The following is a 27,883-nucleotide window of genomic DNA, read 5'->3' as shown; positions in this document are numbered from 1 at the left end:
AGCTAGTGGACCTCGCGAACCTCCACGGCTCCACCATTTTGAAAAAATTCCAAAAACTGAATCGTCAAAATTCCGACAAATTTACCAAGAATTGTTTGAAAAATGCGATCCGGAGAGGATAAAAGCTGGACAGTTATACGTGAGCATTTTTCCCAAGCTGATACGGAACGCTCTTTCGGTCAATTATACGCACTTAGCCAGTTTTCCCGGTGTTCACCTATACCGGCCCAAATTGGCACGGAAAAACATTGAACGTTAAATATTTGTTCATATAAAAAATATAAAAATGTAAATATTTAACGGGCGCAAGTTCTGTTTGATATTTCATTCAGGCTCGCCACGGTAAAGATTGCCCCAGCAAAAACAAACTTAAATTATATAAATTATAATACCCGCAGAAAATACTTTCTGGATTAAAATTAGGTTCCCTATGGGCCAGGCGAATCCAGCCAATTAAAATAAAACAGACTGATTAGGGGAAAGAGGGATTAAAAAAAGTTTTTGTTTTACTTACAGTCAGTATAATTAATGGAAGTAGAAACATTTGAGGGAACAATACAGGACCGACCAAAAATATCTCAGATTATGAAAATTGTAAAATGATTGAACACAATTTTTTTGCTTCTTATAAACTAACTCGTACTCTAATGAATGTCCAACAGGTACCTAATGAATGACGAAATAACGGCATTACATACAGAGTGATACAGGTAAGAAAGATACCTATAGAGAAAATAATTCTAAAGGACCATGGGCAACTTTGTATGGAGCATGGACCCAACGCCAACAGAAATGAGAGTAAGGTCATTAGATAGGTATTTCTATGTACTTCATTTTGTTCTATGGGCACCAAGCGGAATTCCATTGCAGAACTGAGATATTGGTATTTTAGCCAAAACGTCGTCACCCTTATTACCTAGGCAATAGAGTCCAAGTAAGTAAATTCATTACTGCAGGGTTCGCGCACCGCCGGGCGAGCACACCAAATGATTTGCCGCGCTCGCCCGGCGGTGGAGTCTATTGCCTAGGTAACAAGGGTGACGACATTTTGACTAAAATACCAATATCTCAGTTCTGCAATGCAATTCCGCTTGGTACCCATAGAACGAAATTAAGTACAGAGAAATACCTATCTAATGACCTAACTGTCAACTGTGTTGGTTTTGGGACAATTTTGACGCATAGTCCTTTAAAATGACGATACATGTAAGGACGGAGGTGGTATATTACCGGCCGGTGCTGTGTTAGGTGGATTAGTCCGAATCGTCGTCAATAATGACTCTGCGCCTCTTCTTGTCGCGGTTGATCGGCAACACTATTTGTTCTTCATCTTCGCTGTCATCTGCAAGAAGACAATGAATTGATTAGACGATTTCCTTTCTAAATAAGTCTTGCCAGACAGAGATTACAGACTCAGACCTCGTTACCCACATAGACCACATAGTCCATATGGGTAAAGACGCAAGCATAAAGTGTCATTCAATAGAACTTGCTAACTATGTAAATAAACCGCCATAATAAAATTGACACTGAATATCAATTTACTAGTAACTTTTGTTTACATAGTTAGCAAGTTCTATTGAATGACACTTTAGGTAGGTACGTTAAATTCTTGCTGATACAACATCAGCCCATAATTTTGGCATCCATGTTGCATGTTGTCATTCTTGACATCTATTGTACAAAAGTTATCTGAAAGCTAGGTTAGGCTGTTTTTATACGAATGAAGCGAGGAACCTCCTTAATGTAATTGTTTAATCGAGAAATCGAAATGGAAATAATATTAAGTGGACTGTATGAATTTACATTAAAGACGAAAAATTTATCTGCTATCAAATATTTCTGTATATCGAATTCACGAGAAATAACAACTTAGAATAGTGCACAATCACATACCTTTACGTTAATGATGGTGAAGGTTCGCGCTGGTTTAGGCTCGCTTCCCGAGGATTCCAAGGTGGCGGACAACGTGCGAGCTCGGCTTACCGTACCTTAACCTGGAATACCTCCCTGCAAGGCCTGCCACTTATCCACGCGCACAATGCAATTGGCACTTCTCTAAATTACTCCGAAAATACAGAATCTGACCGAAAGTTGGCTTTACAATAGTTTTTTCACAATTTTAACTTGGAGCAACGTATGTTCAGTCGTCCAATTAGAAAGTTAATGGCTGCCGGAAATGGTTAGTGTAGTGGCTAACCCTACCGGATGTCAAAAGCTAATAGAGATGTCCCCAAAACCGATATTCATACGAAAGTTGAACATCCCGCTCACCTAAATATGGAATATTTACACTATCAATAACGTTGGAATGCGACAGAAAGCTTAATGCTAAAATACTATGCTAAGTGGTAATACAAGTACATGTAAGATTAATTTGAAAGTGGTAAAGGACACAGCTTTACGACTGGTCTCCTGTACTGACCAGTGGCTGTCTGGACTGTGACCACTCTACACACACCGTCAACTCCAGGGTGTAGAGCAACGATGCGCCCAAGAGGCCATTTTAGAGGACTTGTCTGTTCATTGATCAAAAGAACCAAGGAACCGACGACAATATTAGTGGTTACCTTATTCCACTTCGTTCTTTGTTGCAAAGTATGGACGTACTCAGCGTGCCATCTACGCCAGAAATCTTGATGCATTTTTTGTATCATTTTCCAACGATGGCAAACACTTATTTTTTGGTCAACAAAATTTTCCTCGGGAACAATCGACAAGGGTTCCAGGGTCAAAAAATGACCTGGGGTTAGGGCCGAGAGATCACTCGGATCCGAGCTAAGAGGTGTCAATGGCCGAGAATTCAGCAAAGATTCAACCTGTGTCAGAATTGTATAAAATTCCTCAAAGGTCAATCTCTGATTACCGACAACTCTAGCGAGGTGAGTTTTGACTGAGCGAATCCCAGCTTCAGCAAGACCGTTGAAATGCGGACTACCTGGTGGGTTGAATGAAAATTTAATTTCTTGTGCATCAGCGGCACTTTTCATGAGTGAACCAAGGTAATTACTTGCTCCGACAAAATTTCGACCCTGATCCGAAACGATGTTACTGCACCGACCACGACGAGCGACAAATCGTTTGAGAACACAGAGAAAAGCTTCTGTCGACAGCTCTGAAGCAAGCTCTATATGAATAGCCTTGGTACTCGTGCAGACAAAGACACAGATGTAGCCCTTGTAAGTCCTTGCACCGCGGCCACGCCCGAAGGCGATATCGAAAGGTCCTCCATAATCGATGGCGACACTCAAAAAAGGTTTTATTTGCGAGACACGATACGAAGGCAAATTTCCCATAAGCGGCGCAGATGCCGGAGAAGGATTAGCGCGAAAGCATTTCACGCAACCTCCAATTACTGCCTGAATCGCCCGCTTTGGCGACAAAATCCAAAATGATTGCGTAATCAAATTTTGTAAAGTTTGGGCACCTGGATGTAAAAATCTTTTATGATATTCGTCAATTATTAAAACTGTTAGACGGTGGGAGCGGGGCAATAATATAGGATGTTTAATCGAAAATTTGATAGGAGCATTTGCCAAGCGACCGCCCACCCTGACAATACCCGCACTGTCAATAAATAATGAAAGCTTGCGCAAACATTTTGGCAATGAGTTCAAACGACCCTCCCTCAAGTGATTGATCTCTATACTGAACGAAGTGAGCTGCACATGTTTTACTAAAAACATGAGAGCTGCAGTCGTCTCAGAGGACTGTAGAGACCCGACGACCTTCTCGTCCTTAGACGACCGTAAAAACCGGAAACAGTAAGCTAACACACGCTTTAGAGTGAAAAGCGAGGAGAACCTGTTTAGGACTTCGTCAGTTAAAGTAGGGTCGCTTGTAACGACTAAACTACAAATACGTTGTTCTTCAACGACACTATCGTTGTTTGGAGTATCCAAGGACGAGCAAGGCCAATCCTTTTCCTCCTTCCATAGCCAAGACGGGCCCTTCCACCAAATATCACACTCTACCAAATCTCCGGGCAGTAATCCCCTAGATCCTACATCAGCGGGGTTGTGGTGTGTACTGACGTGACGCCAGCGATCAGGAGCAACAATATCTTGGATATGGCTTACTCGATTAGCAACGAAAGTCTTCCAGCGCGATGGACACGACTGGATCCAAGCCAAAGTTACGCTGGAATCTGACCATGCGAATATCTCCTGGAAAACATGTAGAGGTTTTAATGCCTCTTGGACGGACTGCATCAGGTCTGCCAGCAACACGGCAGCCTGCAGTTCCAATCGAGGAATAGATAATTTACGCAAAGGCGCGACTTTAGATTTTGCACAGCAGAACTCAACAAATGTAGAGCCCTCTGTGGTGATGATACGACAGAAAACGACAGCAGCGTAACCACGCTCCGAGGCATCACAAAATCCATGCAATTGCAACGATAAAAACGAATGAATGATACGACGAGGAATGACAACTGATTTTAATGACGAAAGTTGATCTTTAAATTTCATCCATTCTGAGGCAATTGCTTCTGGCACATCGTCATCCCATTGAACCCCAGATGACCACAAAACCTGTATTAAATATTTAGCATGGAACGTGACAGGACATAAAAATCCTAACGGGTCATAGACTCGCGCTATGTTTGACAGAATTATACGTTTAGTACATCTTTCATCACGTGGTGATGCAACCTCAAATTGGAACGAGTCTGTTTGTGGACGCCAAGACAATCCTAATATTTTAAGCGATAAATCCGAGAGTTCATCGAAATGTTTAAAATCACTCGAGTATAATTCAGAGGATGGAAGATCAGCGATAAATTCTTTATGATTGGAGGTCCATTTTCTCAAATGAAACCCACCCGACGACAAAATTTCAGAGAGGTCTGATCTAATTTTTAAAGCCTGTTCAATGGAGTCGGCGCCTGTAACAACATCGTCGACATAGATGTCTCTACCAAGCACTCGCGACCCTTCCGGGTAGGAGGCAGCAGTATCTTCAGCTAGCTGCGCTATAGTTCGCAGAGCTTGATATGGAGCCGATTTTACACCGTAGGTTACTGTCCGCAGCCTATAATCCTTTATTGGGCCATCAGTCGAAGGACGCCAAAGAATCCGCTGATAATCTGCGTCCTCTTGCGACACGAGTATTTGACGATACATAGCTTTGATGTCACCCGTGAAAACTATTTTATGCCACCGAAATCTAGTTAGGACATCAAAAATGTTAGTTTGCAACTTAGGCCCTGCCAAGAGTGTATCATTGAGCGAAATTCCATTGCTGTCACGACAGCTTCCGTCAAAAACGGCCCTTAGAGGTGTCGTGACAGATTCTGGCCGCAAAACAGCATGATGTGGTATGTAATTAAATTTCCCGACACTAGAGGGAGGTGGCTCTACTTGCTCCATGTGACCGCTGGTCTCATACTCCTCCATAAATGAAGCATAAGCTTTACGAAAATCCGCATGCGTAGCTAGCTTGCGTTCTAACGAGAAAAGTCTTCGCATTGCAATTTCACGAGTATGCGAAAATGTGGGCTTATTCGTAGGATCGACAAACGACAAGGGTACCTCGAATCGGCCTTCACTCGTGCGACAAGATTTTGCAAGGAAGGTATCTTCACATAGTTGATCCTCTTTCGACAAAACAGGTTTACTAGGACTACTAATATTTTCCAACTCCCAGAACCTTTTTAGAGAATCATCCAACGACAACGACAAATTTGATTGTGAAGCATTCGACACGAAAAAACAATCCTTCCGACAACTTGTGAAGGATTGTGCATGACAATCATAACAATCACCCATCACCAGCCAACCAAAGACAGAGTTGACCCCTGCGGGTTGACCCGCCTCACCTTTCACTAATCCAGGTTGAAGTGCTGAGACCATCAGACCCACATTCATCAAAATATCTATAGGTCCTGGCTGACCAAATTGAGGATCGGCTAGGTCCAGATCCTTTAGGTGAGTCCACGTCGAAGTATCCAGTTCAACATGCGGCATATCCAAACAAATATTTGATAACACAAAGGCCTCGAACGAAAATTTATTGTTTCCTTTTGAAGGCAATACTTCACACACAACAGACCCAAGTGGGGCTGTTGATATGCTTTCAATACCATTGACAGATCGGTTACACTTAGCTATCGATAACCCAAGGCGGTCTGCACAACTCTTGGTTATGAAGTTACAAGCCGAAGCACAATCAAAAAGAATCCGAACGGGCACCAACTGTCCCGTGCAATCCCTAACACGAGCAAGGGCAGTAGAAAAGACTACTTGAGTATCATGAGTATACACCGATAATGTTGTCAACTGCGATGTAGGCTTTGAACCTTGACCACCTTCATCAACCTTTTCAAAGTGAAGTAATGGGTTGTGACGATAACTACATTTATCACAGCGAACAGTTGACTTACAATGCTTCATACTATGGGATGGCTTAAGGCACACAATACACAGTTTATTCTCTTTCACCTTGGAAAATCTATCAGTTGGCTTTAATTCTAGAAAACTGGGACATTTTCCCAGCTCATGGCCAGCAACCGCGCATACTGGACAATTTAACACAGTTGCTGAGGGCACAAGAAGTGAAGATTTATTTTTACTTTTATTACCACTTGACACAGCCCTAGCGTCCGCCACCTCCAAGGCACGGATCTGTTTCTCGACAAATTCTTGCAAATTTTCAAATTGAGGGATCTCGTTTGAGTTGAACTCAAGTAGGAAAGCCTCCCGTGTTGACTTATCTAATTTTCCCCATAATAAATGAAAGAGCATAAAGTTTTTGTCCGGTAAACCAAATCTGTCTAATACTTGTAACGTTTCTTTAAATATACGATTTAATTTTTCTAATTCAACTGCAGATTTAGATTTGACCTGATCGCAATGCAACATTTTTTCATAATAACCAAAAGCTATCTGTCGTTTCCTGTCATAATAATCATGCAGCGCATTGTAAGCGTCAATGTAACTTTCGTCCGAAATTGGGTAGTTCTTAATTAAATCTAATGCCTTACCTTGACATGATGTCAGCAGGTAATGGAGCTTTTCAATATTCGAAATGTTTCGTTTATGAATTAATGAATCAAACAATTCTTTAAATGACAACCAATTATGTAATTGACCGTCAAACGGTTTAATAACAATTTTAGGTAACTTGGCCGAATTGTTTTCACTTTTGAATAGTTTATGATCATTTTCATAACATGTTTTTATGGCAGGAACCAGTTTCCGTAACCTGGTCAAAACTGACTTTAATTTTTGTTCGAAATCGACAGTAACCGAAAACTCCGCATCCATGTCTTTCGTTTTAAGCATAATTGCCTTTTGAGCGCGATGAAAATCATTAATTATAGGATTTAAATCACTTTCACAATAACCTTCTAGATTTACAGAGTCATACAACAATTCTATCCGCATGACCGCGTAACTCCGCTCGACCATATCCATGTCCACATCTCTATTGTTTGCGTCACTGTCCGAAACCATTTTTCACGCAATAACCACTGTTTTTATCGAAAATACAACGAAAAAACGAAACGAAAAGCAAAAACAATGTTATTGTCGCGTACTTTGACAGTTGACACAAGTGACAGTGACAGTTATCCGAATTGTTGCCACATGCACGAGACTACGATACGACCGAATGGATGTTCGGAATGATCTGTTACAATGTTGCCAACTAAAATTCTACTATTTTCTACTACTAAAGCCACTTCCTGTCAGCCATTAACCGAACTGAGAAAAATAAAGTTTACCCACAAGTTTATTACAAAAATATTACGACACGACAAATATGATATTTTAATGTAAAAATAGGTAACTTTTCAATGAATCCGGCCGAAGGAACAATGTTTAATCGAGAAATCGAAATGGAAATAATATTAAGTGGACTGTATGAATTTACATTAAAGACGAAAAATTTATCTGCTATCAAATATTTCTGTATATCGAATTCACGAGAAATAACAACTTAGAATAGTGCACAATCACATACCTTTACGTTAATGATGGTGAAGGTTCGCGCTGGTTTAGGCTCGCTTCCCGAGGATTCCAAGGTGGCGGACAACGTGCGAGCTCGGCTTACCGTACCTTAACCTGGAATACCTCCCTGCAAGGCCTGCCACTTATCCACGCGCACTATGCAATTGGCACTTCTCTAAATTACTCCGAAAATACAGAATCTGACCGAAAGTTGGCTTTACAATAGTTTTTTCACAATTTTAACTTGGAGCAACGTATGTTCAGTCGTCCAATTAGAAAGTTAATGGCTGCCGGAAATGGTTAGTGTAGTGGCTAACCCTACCGGATGTCAAAAGCTAATAGAGATGTCCCCAAAACCGATATTCATACGAAAGTTGAACAGTAATGTTGACACGTTCAAGATCAAGGCAGTTTATAAACTGGTAAGGGCTAAAATTTTAAAAATAAATCTTACCTGAATCTGCATTAGGCAAACCACTTAAAAAGTCCTCCGTATCCGGCAGTTCAGTCTGCAATGTCTTCTTAGCAAACGACAGAAGGTCCTCACCCTCATCCCCACCATTCACTGCCTCTTCCTCAATCCTCGGCAGTTTCCATCTGCTGTTAGATTCGTTTGATTCCACGCTCCGACTTCGTTTCTGACTCCTCTTGACTTCGGCACTTGAAGCGCTTTTTACGTTTTCAATATTACTTTCTCTCATCTTTCTCAAATTGGCGAATAGATCGTCATCATCACTAGATTCCGCGTTCGTATTGTCATTTGGGACTTTGGGAACGTTTTCGATAGGAGTTTCGTCTACTGTGGGATCTATTATTAGCTCTTTATTTACAGCCTTGATTATAATTTCGCGCCTCTTTCTAATCGTTTCGAAATGTAAACTGCTAGGTATCCTCCAATATGCTTCCTAAGAAATAAACCGAAGCATGAGGAATGGTACTATGTTAAAATAGAATGCAATAAAAAACAGTAGTTTTTCTAGCAGCCAAAGACCACCAAAGATGCCCTAACGAACAGAAAGAAGCAAAACGTACTTTTGCACTACACTTACTAATCATTGGGTTAGTTAGTTAAAACTTTAGATCAAATTTTAAATAAATAAACTCATTTACTAGCTTGTTAAAAAGCAATAATAAATTGCTTCAGTAACAAAAACATGTATCGGTATACTCATCCAAAATTATGTTTATTTCCCAAGACAGAAAACCTACTTGTTCATCACTCGGCGGCATGATCCCGATTCCCATCAAAATCTTCTTGAACAACTCATTCTCCATGGCATCCACACAATCACCGGACAGGGGCAGTAGTGGCACGCCTTCGGCAGTCGGGTCGAACCCTTCCGCCTCTTGGTCAAGTGCCACTTCTTCTAAACTTTCGGCTACCCACTTTAGTGGCTCCGAGAGACCTTGATATGTGAGAAAAAAGCAGTTTAAAAGGACACTGTATGGAATTACAAAATATCAAATTCAAAATTACCAACATTATGCCACTACATGAAAAATTGAAAAAAAAAAAACAACGGGTTGCACTCCGGGAGTGCCGGCAGAAGTGAAAACTTAATGACATTGTAACAGTTTTTCGATCAGGTCACATGTCCGTCTTACATCTTACGCTCTCGCGAGTTTAACATTTTTTCCCCATCACAAAAAGTGCACACCGCCGCTAAAGAGGTTACCACCTCAAAAAAAGTTTTATATTTTTAAAAATTACCATCGTCGACAGCGCTGACCAGTAACTTGGCAATCTCGTTGGCGCTGAGCTGGATCTGTTTCTTCACCGGTTTCTTTTTGGGAACCTCCTTGGCTTTCGCGGTATTTTTGGCAGGTTTCATCGTAACAGGAGATGACGGTCGCGAACCATCGTCGTCAGAGTCGGAGTGCGCCGACGATTCGGAGGAAGACGAATCTATGATTGAAATAAAAAGGTGAGCCTATAAAACAAATAATTGAATAAAAAAAAACTAAGAAATGATTTCTGGGAGTGCAATGTAGGGTATATCGTTTCTTAGGTTATAAAAACGAATTCAAAAATACTAAAATGAAGGTAAAGCCATCTATTTCATTCTTACCGCCGTGTCTTGACGGTTAGAGCCTGTAACTCTAAGCACTAACTACTCACCACTAGACTTATCATTAGGTAACGCTGTTTGCTGCCTTTAACTTCACCGTTGCTCTTCATTCCCTTCTGTCTCTTTTTCGGCACTGTTTCTTGTCCTGTATAATACCGAGTTCTAGCAGCCTTTCGACGAATCTTCGCTTGTACCCTTTGCGCTACATCGAAACCTATTATTAAATACAATACCAAGTATATATAGTATAGTAATTTACTACTCACCACTAGACTTATCATTATCGCTGTCGCCTTTCATTTCACCGTTGCTCTTCATTCCCTTCTGTCTCTTCCTCCGACACTGTTTCTTGTCCTGTATAACACCCAGGTCCAACATCCTCTCCACGAAGCTTCGCTTCGGTCGCTTGCGCGGCATGCGGCCCATTATTAACAACATTGGATCTGTAACGGAGGAACCAGGGCTGTAACCGCGAAAATCAAAGTTCGCAAATTGCGGGCATTTTTCTCTGCCACTCTAATTACGCCTTCATTGGAGTAAAGGCTTTTCGCGGTAGCCCCACTGAATAGAATTCTTTGCAATAGCTGGAGTTAACGTTATCAGTTTATTGTGTTGGTATCATTTTTTTTTTCTTGTAAAAACCCCCTAGTACTATTCTACAATGTTAACCGCTAAATTTTTGTAATTTTATTTAATTTTGTATATGAGTAAATGTGGCAAAGTTGGACGCAACGGTCAGTCTCGCCATATTACATTAGTACGGGAACACCGATGTAAGTTGTTTGTGAATTACACTTTATCTATGTGATTTTAAACCCATCAGTGATAAGGACCACTCTAAAAAAATGACAGGTTTGTTTAGAAAGAATTTCAGTTTGGAATACCTACTCGTATGTCGAATATGGTCAAAAAAGGGTTTTCTTGTTTATAAATTCGCGGGCCACTATTATGCCAAGGGGACACCAGTGGTCCGCGGACAGCGCGGACCAACTACCTCGTAGTTTAGTAATGACCGGTCTACGGACTACCATTGCTACGGGTTACGGCGCAGCACGTGTGTCGTGTAGCATTATTTCGCCTCAGAAAATAAATACGAAGACACCTACTTTCAAAGTTCACTTAGCAATTAATTTAAAGAGTTTAAATAATATACCTAAATTTAATATTAAAACAAATAAATTATTCAAATAATGAAGAATTGGCAAGTAGAAATTACCGAGGGTTTTCCAATGTGGGGTCGTCGGACTCGCCCGAGTGGAAAGGCACGGCTGCGGTTTATTTTGAAATCAGGGGCTGTACGAGTATCATTCATAATGATGTTAATTTAATTATGTCATTGAATTATGATTAAACGGTATGACGACATTATTGAAAGCTACTTACTGGCTATGCATAAGTTTAATAAAATGTGGTGATGTCAACATTAGTTTTGCAATTCGAGATAAAATTGTCATTCAAGGTGCATGATGCACATATGCAACACGGTCCTATGGATGACTTTTGCTGTAGAAGGTAATATTGTTCTTGTAACGCATAAACCCAATGTGATTAAGCGTATGTAAGATGTATGTAGTAGGTACCTAATGTATTTAAGTACCTATTTACATACCAGCGGCGAAGAGTTACCGTCGTGTCTAATTTTCAGATAATTAAGAAATTCTCCTTCAGCTCACGGAGAGCAAGAAAGATGTTAGTTCCGGCGTGACGCGTGACTGAAAACATTTTTGAACCGGTGCTACTGTTGCTTATATACCTACACTAGCGACCCGCCCCGGCTTCGCACGGGTTAACAAATTATACATAAACCTTCCTCTTGAATTACTCTATTTTAAAAAACCGCAACAAAATCCGTTGCGTAGTTTTAAGAATCTAAGCATACATAGGGACAGACAGACAGCGGAAAGCGACTTTGTTTTATACTATGTAGTGATAATATTTAATACATTCTTCATGCTGGTTGGGTAAACCCCGTATACCCGTAATTCTTGGAATCAATAATTGAGACCTGAAATAGATCAAACTAGAACGGGTCGTTGTACGTAAGCACAACATATAAATAGAATTATTAGAATATCGGATTGGAACCGGCATCTGTCATGACAAAGCGACGAATCCTTTGGTAATTTACACGGATCTAAACTTTGCACAAAACATTTGCTGGGAGCTCCACAATCAAACTGCTACAGTCAGCAGCAGAAGTTGCTAAGCGGGCCAGGTGTCAAAATGATCTTGACGCGACTTTATTGTTAAGAGAATAAGAGCGTGTCAAGGTAATTTTGAACACCTCGCCCGCTTAGCAACTTCTGCTGCTGACTGTACGTCTGCGGTTCCTTGACCAAATCTTGGACGTAACTTAAAAATAACTTTGCGAGGTTTTGCGTTGACTATTAAGTTTAAACAGGTTAACCAACAAAGGTAAAATTTACACGCTTTGGTACAGCCAACAGCAAAAATCTTTATGCGGCCGAGTCTATTTGAATACTTCACCCTGTTTGCTACTTCTGCTGCTGACTGTTACACTGTTTTTGATAGTGTTTAGCGGGTTTATAACGTAAGGTTATAAAAACTTACCAGTAGATTCGCCAAACTCTTCCCAAAGCTGCCTAAGCATGTCGTCCTCCTCCTCACTGAACTCCTTAGGCACTTGCTCCCGCTGCCGCACCTTGTTGCTTCGTTTGGTGGGGGCGCGGAATATGAGGCCGAGCTCTTTTAGTTCCTTATGACGATATTGTGAACGTCTTTTAACTGAAATGGTTATAAAAACTTACCAGTAGAATCGCCAAACTCTTCCCAAAGCTGCCTAAGCATGTCGTCCTCCTCCTCACTGAACTCCTTTGGCACTCTCTCCCGCTGCCGCACCTTGTTGCTTCGTTTGGTGGGAGCGCGGAATGAGGCCGAGCTCTTTTAGTTCCCTATGACGCTATTGTGAACGTCTTTTAACTGAAATGGTTATAAAAACTTACCAGTAGATTCGCCAAACTCTTCCCAAAGCTGCCTAAGCATGTCGTCCTCCTCCTCACTGAACTCCTTAGGCACTTGCTCCCGCTGCCGCACCTTGTTGCTTCGTTTGGTGGGAGCGCGGAATATGAGGCCGAGCTCCTTTTTTAGTTCCTTATGACGCTATTGTGAATGTAATTGAACTGAAATGGTTATAAAAACTTACCAGTAGATTCGCCAAACTCTTCCCAAAGCTGCCTAAGCATGTCGTCCTCCTCCTCACTGAACTCCTTAGGCACTTGCTCCCGCTGCCGCACCTTGTTGCTCCGTTTGGTGGGAGCGCGGAATATGAGGCCGAGCTCTTTTAGTTTCTTGATGACGCTGCGCCGCGTTCGGGTCTGGTCGATTAGGTTCTCAAGGATCCAGTCGATGACGTCTGTTCAATGTGTTATCAAAGTTACTAATATGTATTAATATTATAAATCGTAAAACTTACACAATAAAAAAAATATAATTACAAATTGTCAAATCAATTGTACATTGTATCAATCAGTAAATTACACACACATTTTCATATAATTAAAGGTGGGGTAAGAGGAACATACTTCATTTTGACCGGGGTATGATAAGGTGGCCCCCCTTTTTCCACGTGTAGGGGTGTATTATGATATGAATTGACGAACCATGATCAGTTTGTGGGTTAGACTGGTTCTCCATGTACAGGTTCCGTAATTCCTCTTCCTGTTCCTCGCTCCAGGTACCCTTACCCACTCTATCCCTGTCACATAAAATATATATATTCTAAAGTATATTTCAATATAATGTTAGATGGTATGAGTATTAAATGAGGCAATGAATTATTAATAACTGCATTACGCTTTTATTAGCAATGTTGATATTTTGAAAGATAGTTCAACAATTCCACCGAGACAAGTGTTCCGGACTGGCCCAATATTTTGTACTAAGTAACATGCTTTGTAAAGAAGATGACTTTAGATAAATTATTGTACATATTTAGTTGTCGTTAAGAGCGATTTCATATTGCTATTTATTCTTATGGTATCGCCTTACTCATTAACAACCGACACTAAACTCAACAAACACTTAAAAATATCACAAATATATATAATGAACACAGAAGCATTTAAAAGGTGAATACTTACTTTTGATCGGAGTAGAGATCGTACCCGCACTCTATATCGATGGCATCCTTAGAATTAGTCCAGAAAAGTAGCTCAATAAAAACTTTAGGATTTTTCTGCGCGACTTCAGTAAATTTCCTCAGTATAAATATAGCGAACTTTTCCAACTCCTGAATAAAAGGATACGAAATGAATGTTTTAATCATTTATTTGGCTTCGTTTCTCAGAAAGTTAAAACTTATGTTACATTTTTTTCGAACAAGTTGTATTTAAATAAGCCTTCACCAATATTTCTCAATTACTCGGTTGTAGGCGTTACACGTGGCAGGAATTAATTTCGACCTAAATGTTTAATTAAGGTGGCTTGGATTAATTCTAACCAAGGATAAATCTGACATCGGCTTATTTTCCTGTTAAATATATGACAACAGCAGGAGCTGTTAATATAATGAGTAAAATTTAATTATGTATAGATATAAAAAGCATAATATGTAGGTATAATAAGATAAGAACAGTTTTTAGTATATCTCACACAAATGTACTAAACATTCAATTTCTACACTACGAGTTTGACAGTTAAGTTCACGTAATACCGTATCAATCTTATCACACCTTTTTTCTGACGCGGATGGCGTTCTGTTTGCGGGTCACCAGCGCGTAACAATGTTTCTTTATATATCGACTCACGCTTGATCGGTTTTATACCGGGGCGCAACCCCGAGGCACCAGTACAAACCTTAAATTGAGGCATAGGGTTGTTGAGTATCTTCTGAAAGACCAGAAACAGAGACGCTTGGAACATCATAGCCGGTCGCTTGCAGTCCCACGTTATTCTGTGCAGCATTTTCGTGATGCAATGGTTAGTGTGCGGTAGGTTCTTCTCGAAACCGTCTAGAAGGGACGCACAAGCGCTTACTACTTTCGGGCTGCAGAATCTGGTGAAGAAATACATAATATGTGTTCATACAATGCACCGAACATACACCACAAAACGTCGATTCTTGGTCACTGCTTACCCTAACACGCTTATCCTCGCTTCGCTCGTCGTCCCACGTATCTTTCAATTTCAACTCTGGCAGAACGCCGCGAAATTAGGTGAAACGCGTTAGAACTAGTTTTAACTTATTTTTAAATCATATTCTAGCTTGAAACATTTTGTAAAAAAATGTTTTGGCTACTAAAAACTAGGTAGTGTAATTCAGATTTCAAGAGTTGCGATGTAGTGTAGGTAGGTACTCATACTGAAAATCATAAGCGCCAGTCATGCAAATAATGACACATCAAGTCTAATCAGGTATATTGGTGTGCCTATAATTAATGTTAGATATTTTGAGACACTAGTCGTCGAGTTTGGCAGCCGAATTTAGACGCGAAACACTTACCTCGCTTTTGGTAAGTAAGGTATAAAACTTCAGTTTCTTAGAAAAGTGTAACCAAAAAGTTTGTTCCTGCACTTTAAAGGGTATATACGGAAACTTAAAGAATCATGTACCTAACTTACGTAGTAAACATACCTCTGAACAAAATCATTGAAATCAAAGTCTGATTCGACTATCGCTGCACTGCGCTCTTCCTCTTCGTCTACAAAGAAAATATTTAATGATTAAATTTCATTAAAATTGTCTGAAATTACTTACCTAATTATAGAAGGGTTGTTTTACCTTCCTCGTCCTCCGTATTTTCTTCGTTATTTTCCTCTATAACCTCTGAAAATGTAATTTTAATAATTCAGTAAATAAGTCTAAACACGTGAAGCTGTCTAAAAATAAATACATTACGCACGACAAACGCCAATCGACGGTTAAAATGTAACAGGAAGAAAGATGCGAACGATTCGTCCCGCGAGTTTTTGAAGTTTCCATTTGCGTTTTCTAGAAACAACTGTCACTTGGCTAGGCTCCTGGGAAACTCAAGAGAACCATAAATCTAGTATAACTGGATCAGGCATGAGGGGTGGGGGGAAATGACCGAACGGAATGGTCTTATGTATTTTTCAGTAGGAGTAGCAGCGAAAGCGCTATTATTGTTTGTCCTTGTCACAGTTTCACGTTTTTTAAAATTGCCCACCGGAAATTTAGTATGGATTATAGTGGGATACAAATAAATTCGACCAATCATAGTGTCGCATTATGTTTTGTCCCTCTCGGACGCACGAGTATAGCACATCTATGAAGATAACTAACCTGGTACTTCTACTCCTAAATCGGTCCCGTAAATGGTCTCCAGCATTTCTAGCTCCTGTTCTTGCGGAATGTCGCTCGCGCCGAATATTCCTTCCTCCGGCCACACTTCTCTGTTCAGTAAAGTTAATTTTATAACTCAGTTTTAAATCTTCAGGATGTTGTTAAAGCTGCCTCGCCACTGCAGTGCGTCAGGCATGTTTGCCGAGGCGCACACGGACGGCTTCCATGCCATCAGACGCAAGAGGGTAGCCTCTTTGCTGAGACGAGTGCGAGACAGTAAGGGTCTCCCCAAACTTATCGACTCGGAATCGGCAATGCCAATAGAAATGAAACTTTATGTCCACGCAATAAGAGCGAAAAAGACGCCGACGCGTCGGCCGTCGACGGCCGAATGGAGCCGAACCGAACCTTACCTGTTTATGCTGTTTACTATCGGCTTTCGCCGAATCCGCGTCGATAAGTATGGGGAGACCCTAATAACAACATCCTGAGGATGGTAGCTGGACGCCTTGACTGTCCAATGTTAAAGTATTGGGTCAGTATTGTGACGGGAAGGGTATAAAATGTATATTGGGTGACACCTTTTTCTGTTTTTGTTTTTAATTATGTATTTATATGTAGGTACTAACATCTAGTTTCTAAGTTTTCGATGTAAGTAGACTAACACTATGGATGTAAAAGTCTGAAATAAACAAAATTTTTTTTTTATCAAATAGTTCGGCAAACTGATTTTGTCAGTGCCTGTAGAATAAAAAAATGGATTCGTCCATTTTTTGGGAATAATAGAAGTATAAGAAAAATACAGTATGATTCTCTCTACCTATGCTCCAGTCACGAGTGACTCTTGCCAGAAATCTGACTGTTTATCATCAACTTCTGCATATATCATATTTTACTGCAAATTGTATTGTAAGTATCAGTCAAATCATTCGTCTCTCAGGAATGTTCATGTACAAAAGATATAGTTTGTCTAAGGACTGTTTCATTTCAAACATAGACAGAGAGAATCATACTATCTTTGTCTTACACTAGTACTAGCACCCAAAAGAAAAGGATGAATATAGTTTTTTTGTTCTTATTTACTGACAAATTGGTTTGACCAACTATATTTCAGCAATTATTTATCTCAGTTGTCTTGATCATTTTAACGATGCAATTTGGAGTAAAGGAATGGCCAGAGACTGCACAGGATCGGGAAGACTGGAAAAAGTGGGGGTAGGCCTTTGCCCAGCAGTGGGACATTACAGGCTCCTAATATGTTGCACCTATGAACGGGTTCCAGCAGGCGTTCTACATGACATCAAAGCTCTCCAAGGGGCCTCTACGTGTTGGATCTATATCCCCACGCAAGCCTATCAAAAGACCGGGATTTATAGGCCCGTGATCCCAAAAAAGGAGATACAAATAATAATAACTCTCGCTAGGTGGTTGGATCAAGGGCCAGATGCAGAAGGCGGTGATCTTGGACACGGCGCGGATAGTCCGCCGGTTCCTCTCTCTGCGGCCCTGACCACCGGCAGCTTGGGCCTTGCCCCGCTGCTGGCGGCACCCTAGGTTAGGTTTTATTATAATATATTTATAAGTATTTTGTGTTGTTTTTGTAAGTGTTTTTGTATTTTATTTTTATATCCATATTATAAAATAACCTGACTTAAGATGTGAAATAAATAAAGAGAATAATAATAAATTTTGGAGTAAATATAAATATCCACATCAAGTTTCAGATAAATTCGACTACAGTGGATATATCAATTTTAAACGAAGCAGTAAGCAAGCAATGTTATGTAACATGTAAAAATGACTTGCATTTAACGAACTCATCGTTAATTAACGTAACTTTCACAAGCCTGGACATGTTGGTATGTTGTTTAAAATAAAACGTTCCTACATCAGTATTTAACAGGCATGATGAGTGCCATTTCAGGAGGCCAATTCGAAAGTACACGTTGACATTAAAATGATATCTAAATGAAGTCGTTTAGTTATCATTCCTGCATGCGTTTCGCTCGTACTTGTCCATACATGTACTTGTACTACCGCAAGCGAGATGCACGGACGAATGAGAACGAAATGGCATCACTTTGATATCGGAATACAAGTTCGAATTGGCCTCCCGTTAATGACGTAGGACTTTGCAACTAGTATCACTCACTCATGTTAAAATATTTTTAATTATCGATAACGAGGTGAAGATATGTACCATCCATTTCTAGGGAACAGGGTTATTTTATTATGCATTATTAAAATGATATGGTGATTCAGAGTATCTACATATACCACGGTAACTAGTATTTTACAGTTTCAACAAAATAATCTTCATACACGGTTCAAATGAATGCACATTTATTTTGCTGTTACTAGATACTTTACAAATGTAACAAGGTTTGTATATTGTTGATACGGCTGTTGCGGTATGTTATTTGTTATTTGAACCATGCACACGATAATTAAGAAGTGAATAGAGTAATGACGTACCTCGCGGCGCGCAGCATCCCAACAGCGTCCTCGAATTTGTATTCCCGCATGAGCCTTTGAATGTTCTTCATACACGATTCCCTGCAGACAAACAGAAGTGGTTATCATTGGACATATTGCGAATCTGGGTTAGTGAGCGAGCGTGTTTCACATCAAATTTTTAAACTTGTTTTTTAAACAAAGAGAACAGAGAAGAAATATAGTCACCTTAATACAAGCTTAAGAGGAAATGTAGGAAATGTTTATATGTAAAACTTCTACGCTCTAATTTCTTTGTATTAATATTTGTGGCAACGAAACCTACTAGAAATAATATATATATATATATATATATATATATATATATATATATATTATGTTACTTGAATCTTGAATGTTCACGTCAAATTTCATTTGATTTCAGAATGTAGTTTTAAAATGAGAGCTTTAAAAGGACCCTTAATCCTTTCAGCGAGAGTGGGCTTTTACTGAGTCCTGTAATCAGTATTCGTGTGTTCACGCACACTGGTTTGGATCTTGTTTTTTTTTTTGCGGTAGTCCACCTCCCCTGCCCGCACCACATCCAGTAAGAGACCTTTCCCACGACATCATCCCGTTTTTTGCAGGTACGGTTTTCTGTATGATCCCGTTTAGTAGTTTACATGTTTCTATAGGAACGTTCACACGGGCATCCTGATTGCAGTATCCGGCAAAAAAACCGATCCGTTCGATTCGAACCGTTATTCGGTTTGGCCACTAAAAACTGGATGACATTGTCCAGTAAAAAACAGGATCCACATTTGCTATATAATATACAGGTTGTTAATTTAGTTCATACTCAGCAACTTTTACTATGGGACCAACTCCGAAATCGCGAAAAAGCATTTATTTTAATTACATTAATTTTAAAAGCCGAAAATATATAGTGCTACCACACATCAGCGGCCAATACATAACATTGGGACGATTAAATCTTGGAATCGCAATATGTGGTCGTTCAAAATAAAGGGACAGGTATCGGAAAAATCTCATCACGTAGTATTTACAAAATGAAATCGCTATTTTGGCACTTTTAGTAATTGTATTAATTAAAGTGTTTGTAAAAATACGCAAGTAGGTACAACGGGTTAGCACTGATTCACCAGCACGTTATTGTTTCGCAGATAAGCAAAGTAATAATTTTGTTTTAATTTTACTTTTATCAGAATTTATTGAATGAAATGTGGTTATAAATACATACTTGGAACATAATCTTTAAATCTTTCGCATATTATATGTACAATAAGTTTATTGTAGGTTTGTTGACTTTCACAATTATTTTTGATTGGTTATCATGACGTAAATATATCATTAAAATATATTTTTTTCTTTATAGATGCTGTTGGATGGTAAAGGCCATCAGTTATATAACAGTACGTACTTCTGCTGGTCGACGGTTTGATTGGAGGCGGCGTCAAACGGCGCGGCGGCGCGCACGACGGCTAAAGGGCGGTGTAAACCTACAGACTTTGAGCGTGCCTAGGGTTTGCAATCCGGATCCGAAATGTATGAAATTATCCGGATCTGGATCCGGATCCGCGGATCTTCCCATACATTTCAGATCAGTCGTGCAAACCCTAAGCGTGCCAGACAAAATAATATGTATTCTCTATACAGTGAGTCTGTCGGCGTCTGTACGACTGTGTAACTATAGATATAAACACGTTAATAGACGAGATATAGAAGAATATTATTGTCTGCCACGGCACGTCTCTGAGCTGCAACCGCGAAAATCGAAGTAAACCAATTTCGAGCAACTATCTCTGTCACTCTAATTATGCCTTAAAACTTCGATGTTCGCCGTAGACCCTCTGGCAGGCTCAATGTAAGTATGTAGATATAAACCGACCTTAACTACGCACGTTGCGTTCCCAAGTCTTCACATATAGTGTAACATTGCTTCTGCAAGTCGCTGTCACCTCATATAACCAGATCTTGACAGTAGAAAAAGGCGGCAAATTTGAAAAATGTAGGCGCGAAGGGATATCGTCCCATAGGAAATTTGGATTGCGCGCCTTTTTTTACTGACAAGATTTGGTTGACCAGCTACACACATTGTAATATTACTTACTTCTGCTGGTCGACGGTTTGATCGGAGGCGGCGTCAAACGGCGGCGGGCACTCGTCGACGCCGGCGCCGAGCACAACAGCTAGCTGCGCACGCAACTCTTCCCACTCCGGTATTTCTACTCGGCTCGGCTGTGACTTTTCTACCGCACGCTTCTTTTCTGTCAAGTCGATCATACTTTTAGAAATCTTTAAGGACTTGGACTTGGAGGAAAGGAGGAAGGAAGGAAGGAAGGAGGAAGGAAGGAGGAAGGAAGGAAGGAAGGAAGGAAGGAAGGAAGGAAGGAAAGGAAGGAAAGGAAGGAAGGAGGAGGAAGGATCGCCAAATTACAAAATGATTCGGTTGCCTTGTTTTATTATAGAGTTCATCATCATATGACTAACTCATGTGAAAAGTTTCATAAACTTTATCGAACACTGATGGAAAAGTATTATCCTACTAAGGCCCACGTTCCTGCTTATAAACTATTATTCGATGTAATAAAAATAATTAAATTAAACAGAGTTGCATTTCTTTTGTTTCGTTCGACTTAACAAAATAAATTCAACCATATTTCCTATATTTACGTCAAATTGTCAATTTTTAGTGTACCGCACAAACTTTGTTCGCGGTACACTTATGGGATCACATCGGTCTTGCAAATCAGTTAAATGTATTCTTGTATGGTGAGCCTTAGGAGGTTAAATCATCAATTTCTAGATTCAATTTAACTTGTAAATGATAGTTTCATGACCGCAAACTAAATAACCGTCTGGTAATAAAAACGTATCTCAAACATCTCAAAAGCTTTGAAAATACTTCATGCGCTACAGACGCCTGAGGAAAAAAGCTACAGTTTTTGAGCTCGAGTTTCGGAGCGCATGTAACCTGTATCTATTTTTCACGAAAAATAACGTTGCGCATGCAAAATTGGATTAAAACGCGCCTCAAACGAAATTTTCGTTAAAATAAAAATAGCAGGGTGGTAATTTTGTTCAAAGTTTCCTAGTTCATAAATTGCCGCATATATGAATTTTATGATTACTTACCCATTTTACAAAACGCTACAGGTTTAAATTACGATATCAAATCATCGATTTTTGTTCATAGCGATGCGTGTTCTAAGTGTAATACATAACAGGTTATGAATTTGATCCGGATTTTTTATGGATGTGATAAGTTAGTGTCAAAAGTGACGTTTAACAAATCCAGATCAAATCTCATAACCTGTTATTACAATCAATGAATACGGCTCCAACACACCAGGTATGTAGCTCTTTTACGGAAGACTACTCCAAATAACAGCAGAACAGTTACTAATTCTGTATAGCGCTGTGTCCCATGTGGCGAGTAGTCACCTGCAATAATATGTTACTGTTCGAAGACCGCAAAAATATGTGACACGGTATTATGGCTGTACAAATAAAATCGTGTCAGATATTTTTGCGGCCTTCGTTGTGTAACATATTATTGCAGGTGACTGTACCTATTACGTTCGCTATACTTGTAATTCGAATACAATGCCACAAAGTATGAAATAAACGAAACATGGAAAAATCCACTGCTTCTACGAAAAACCAGGTCGCCGCTCAGTCAACTGAGCTATCGAGATTTACCCGTCTGCAGCGAACATATCCATCTAATTTTAGTTATATTTATTTCGAATATTGAAGTTTCCATAGCAGACGTTTAAATAACAATTCTAGTAAATCCCTCATGTTATCCAGGTTCAATGGAATATCATTTTCGAAGCCGATAAAACTAGCTTAATATGACGTAACATGTTTGTGACAAAATTCTGCGATACCGGCTTGGATTTAAACGGAAAACGTTCATAGTCATCAAAAGTTTTTTGGAACTATTTTCTACCGATAGAACTGAGTTACGATTTTGACGTTATCCCGGGAATTCCTTGCTGTTAAAGAATTCTATTTCGAGCATTTCAAGTACGGCAATTCAATTAATTTTACAGATATGGTTCTGACGAAGCCAATCCTCAATTGGGCATTTTTTTTAATTCAGGATTAACCATAAAAAAAAACAGCACATTTTAATTATTGACCAAATCGCGCGATATCATAAAGCTTCTGTAGGTTGCCCCACGTTTATTATAGGTACACTTAAAGTATGTATTTTTTTGCGTATACCTATGTTGTTATCGGAACATGCTTATAACAATACCAAGCAAATTAGGTACATTGAAACACTTACTTTTGGATTTCGCTTTCCTCTTCACTTTTTTCTGCACGACTAATCCCGTTTTCTTGACGTAATGTTCCAGCATTTTCAAAAATAAATGAACCGTTTCTACTAGATCTACGAGATAGGATCTGAAAATGATATTTAATTAGCAGACGTTCAAACAGTTTATCTAAAAATTATTATCGGTATTTTATCTAAAAAAAAATGTTTGTACTTAGTTTTTAGGGTTCTGGTATTCTATGTAAATTATACACGTAGCTTGTCAAAGAACTGTGTCATTTCAAACATAGACAGAGAGAATCATATTATCTTTGTCTTACACTAGTACTAGCACCCAAAAGAAAAGGGTGAGTATAGTTTTTTTTGTTCTAATATACTGACAAATTGGTTTGACCAACTATATATAGAAGTTTTAATCTGAAAAACCATGCTTTTCATAACCCGCCCCACCAATTACATTATGTTGACCTTTATATCCTCATTCGTTCATTTATAATATAAACTGCTCCAATATTGCATTGATTTAAATTAAAAATACATCAAACGATGCTTTTATTTCTGCGAATAAAAGGACACAAGGAATGAAAGGAATACAATTGCGAAGTAATAACATTCAACTAAAACACTTTTGAATATAAATACCTTGGCATTTTATTTTCGTCGTAACTTAAACACGTCGTTAAAATAAACTCCCTATATTCTAAAACGTAGAAAATGTTACTCTTCAGTACTTTAGCGGACTCTTTGACACTAGGATCCGTACTTTTATCCATTGCCAGCAATGTGTTAAGAAGTTCTTTATAAGCCCGGAGGGCTAGGTGTAGACGTCGCACCCATACGGCGAATTTCTTTTTTTCTACTTTGATCATGTCATAGTATTTCTCCATTTGCTGTTGCACGTAGTGGAACATTGGAACTGACATAGTTTCGCTAAAAACAAACAAATATAGAAGTCTTTAGAAACCGGCCAAGTGCGAGTAGGACTCGCGCACGAAGGGTTCCGTGCCATTACGCAAAAAACGACAATAAAAACCATGTTTGTCGTATGGGAGCTCCACTTAAATATCTATTTTATTCTGATTTTAGTATTTGTTGTTATAGCGGCAACAGAAATACATCATCTGTGAAAATTTCAACTGTCTGCTATCACGGTTAACGAGATACAGCCTGGTGACAGATGACAGATGGACAGTGGAGTCTTAGTAATAGGGTCCAGTACGTAAAGGGGCCCACTGATTAAGTCCGCCGGACGATATCGGCCTGTAGGTTAGAACAAAAAGTTGACAGCTCCGAACAACTGACAGGCCAATATCGTCCGGCGGACTGTTAATCAGTGGGCCCCTTTAGTGGTTAAGGGGTAATGAACTGTATATCCTCACCTGACCAAGCCAACTTGAAAATCATGTCCCCTGTTAAACTCCATGAAGAACTTGACGGCCCAGAAGTAGTACGATTCGTCATTCTGCTGGGCCTTGGATCTCACCAGTACATCCTTTACGTAGTGCATTAGAGGGTTGTATGCACTGTTTAGGAATTCTATGCAGAATTCCTTTAAAAATAGCCTGTAATCATTACTTACGATTATACGACAGCAAATAATATTTCAAATTAGTTAGGTAGTACCTATTTAAATAATTTTTTTTTAAATAATAATTAATACGTACTAGTGGCTCTGGAAGACCGGCCTAACGCTCAGAATTGAGTCTTACCAGATTTTTTTTTTAATATTATAAATGGGCTTACTCATGGCCACAGACTAGCCGAGGCGAAGACCTGGCTTACGATGGAGCGAGCCTGCCCAGAAGGTGCCTGTTCACACTTGACTTGAAGGTTGCCGGGTTATATGAGATCGGAAATATAGACGCCGGCAAGGAATTCAGATTGCGGCAAATATATCTATCATGTCCTACCTATATTGTTTCTTACAGTACATATGGTGCTATTTTACCACCCCAGTGCGGTAACCAGCAGTCAGCACAATTCGTGCCAATATCGAAAATTTAAAGAGCCATATGTACTGTAAAACGTTGTACAATACACACGTTATACAATATACCCTAATGCCCCTAATGCAGTTACTAATTACCATGCATGAAAGGGCTTCTAATAAAACAGAAATAAACGACATTTTAGGAAAATTCGTGTTAAATATTGGTCTTACCTGATTGCAAAAGCTGATCTTCTTTCCATAGTCCCACTTTCAACGGGCCTGCGATTCTTTGGCTTGACTAAATTAGACTTTTTACCCCCGCTAAAGTCTAGATTAGAAATCTTGTTCAATGGCTTCAGACAGATGATTTCATTTTCAGATATAGATTTCATGTTTTGGACAACGTAAGTACCGCCAAAACGGGAATGCCTAAAAAAAGGAAGTTGACTCCTAATTAAGTTAATATCATATATAAAACAATATTAAATAATTATGTGTATAATTGAACAAAGTATTGTAACTGCAAATTTAACACTTGAACTAGATGACGCTGTATAATCATTTTCGTTTTGTGGTAAAAGTTTCGTGGTGTGGTTTTGTGGCAAAATAGTCAGACATTAACACTTGATTACCAAATTTTACCACATAATGCACAGGATCTTATAGCCACTTTGTAGACACTTTGGTTGGCAATTGTTGCCACATTTTGTGTATTCATTTGTCTATTTTATCTATATATATAAACGTGAAAGACCTGACTGACTGACTTAAATCAACGCACAGCCCAAACCGCCGGGACTAGAAAGTCCAAATTTGGCAAGTAGGTTCCTTATAAGGTCTAGGGGTCCACTAAGAAAGGATTTTTCAAAATTCATCCCCTAAAGGGGGCGTGCAAAGCCGCGGGCAAAAGCTAGTAGCTTATAAATGACAAAAATCAAATTGTACTTTTTAAAATTATACTGTAAAATTATACAAAAATTGGCTTTCATACAAACCTTGATGTCGAAAACTGCTTAACTTTATTAAGCCGCTGCTTATTCTCCGACATCCTTATAGTGAGCAACTCTTGTTCATCCCTCAGTTTCTCATCCGCACTCCGCTGCAGCGCAGCATCAGCCAAACTGGTGGGATTCTGTTCCCGCAGCAAGTGGGATATGATCTCTAGGATATGCATGAAATATTGCTTTTCATTTTCTGATGACATGTACAGGATTATGTCTAGTATGCCTGATTGATTTAATGCCCATAGGACCTAAAACATGAAATATATATGTTGAAGTGAAAGATGCAATGTGCGTGCTTTATAGTAAGTTTACATAAGGAAAGTACACACAAATATGATAGACATGTCACTAAAACATGGCACATAAGACATGGCGGTTGGCGCTTACGTCGCATTAGTATTGACACTGGCACGACGCCAATAGTGGCGTACGCGGTGACTGCCATAAGATTCCCTTTAATATGGATTGTCACAATTTGTTGAGTCAAATACACATCTAGTTAGTTGAGTAAATGTGATAAACATGTTAAACAACACTAAGCTAAATGTAGTTTTAAGCAAAATGACATGTAAATATTTTTTTTTGTTCTCTATTATTTAAAGTAACATGATACAAGATGCAGCTTTTGATAATGACTAACATTTGCAATCTAGTTAGATATAGGTACATCCCCAAAAATGCACAAAATATAATTATCCAGAAAAATCTATTGGATCCAGATTGTTCCATACAAGTAGGATCCATAAAGCAAACCCTAGTGATGACACAGACAAGTTCGTGGAAGTCATTAAGACAACGGTCGCTCTTACTTGATCGTGCACACTGGCATCATTCTCCGGCCGCCGTTCCTTGTCCAAGTCCGAGGGCACATGGAGCACATTCCTGATGAGGATTAGGATTCTCTCAATGATCAAGCCCGTGTCTTCATCTCGTTCACTCCAGTCCTAAACATATAAGAAACAACCAACATAGCCAACAAATGGATAAAGAAAAACAAAAGTAGTTAATCTTATACCTAAAATGAGTTAGAGTCAACTGAAATATGTAGGCATGCCCCTGTTTAACACAATCACTGCCAAGAACCCGCTACGTGGGTTCATTTTGTATTGGAACTGAAACTGGGCGCTTGGCACTGAAAGTGTCCATATGAATTTTACTTTAAAATGCTGTCAGTTTACACTAAAAAGAACTTTCTTTTTTCTCGCTCAAATAAGGGTATTTAATACAATATGTAAATGGCAAAAATTGTCTTATTTACTGAAGTGAATAAGTAAACAAAACTACTTACAATTTCCAGGATCTTAGTCAACTTCTTTGCAAAAACATTCCAAGTCTCAACTTTAGTGAATGCTTCTTCTTTATAGTTCTGCAGATGGAGTAGTATCAGCAGATAATTGTGTCTGGCAGTTCGCTCAGTTGGCACTTCCTCTCTATACAGCAATAACGCTGGGTTTGTTAGGTTAACCAGAAGTCTACAATAAAATTATAGAAATATTAAACTTCATAAATAAAATCTTAGTAAATTTCAACTTTATAAATAGTAATACAGATCGAAATACCTGAGAGTTACGTCAAACAGTTCTGTATTTTCCCAGTGGTCAATCAACATAGGTATTAGATCAGTCTGCAACACTTTTGTTTGGCCGAAATGTCTGCGAATTTCGTGGTCCTCGCCATCACGACGTAAGTATCTTATTAAGTCTTTAACCGTATTAAGAGTGTAGTCGTCTATCAAGTACTTCCCGGTCCTCTTGTCGAACGTGCCCAGTGCATTGCATGTTGCAGAAAGTTCTGCAGAGAGTAGTGAACTCATTTTGCTTTGTATATGCTTAGCCGTAACTAGAAACAAAGCTAACTACGCATTATTGGTGTCTACACTCGACAGTAATAACATTTAAAGCACTTTTAAAGAATTTGTTTCCGC

General features: G+C 39.2%; 1 protein-coding gene across 1 annotated transcript; it reads right to left on the bottom strand.

The window, feature by feature from the left end:
• Positions 1 to 1,203: 1,203 nt before the first annotated feature.
• On the bottom strand, positions 1,204 to 27,883 carry LOC134649652 (protein timeless homolog). The gene is made up of 22 exons (XM_063504491.1): positions 27,519 to 27,883; positions 27,248 to 27,431; positions 26,769 to 26,903; positions 25,951 to 26,207; positions 25,187 to 25,384; positions 24,405 to 24,587; positions 23,668 to 23,955; positions 23,035 to 23,153; positions 20,848 to 21,004; positions 18,759 to 18,839; positions 16,284 to 16,393; positions 15,762 to 15,806; positions 15,615 to 15,681; positions 14,837 to 15,035; positions 14,122 to 14,270; positions 13,642 to 13,736; positions 13,185 to 13,394; positions 10,288 to 10,464; positions 9,664 to 9,858; positions 9,162 to 9,358; positions 8,407 to 8,857; positions 1,204 to 1,342 (listed from the first exon to the last, which is right to left on the bottom strand). The coding sequence occupies exons 1-22, from the start codon at positions 27,770 to 27,772 to the stop codon at positions 1,254 to 1,256; spliced, it is 3,840 nt and encodes a 1,279-aa protein (XP_063360561.1). The 5' UTR covers positions 27,773 to 27,883; the 3' UTR covers positions 1,204 to 1,253.

Source organism: Cydia amplana, chromosome 7 (assembly GCF_948474715.1).
Source record: "Cydia amplana chromosome 7, ilCydAmpl1.1, whole genome shotgun sequence".
Classification (NCBI taxonomy): Eukaryota; Metazoa; Arthropoda; class Insecta; order Lepidoptera; family Tortricidae; genus Cydia; species Cydia amplana.
Note: the sequence above shows the minus strand (reverse complement) of the source record. Positions and strands in the feature narration are given on the sequence as shown.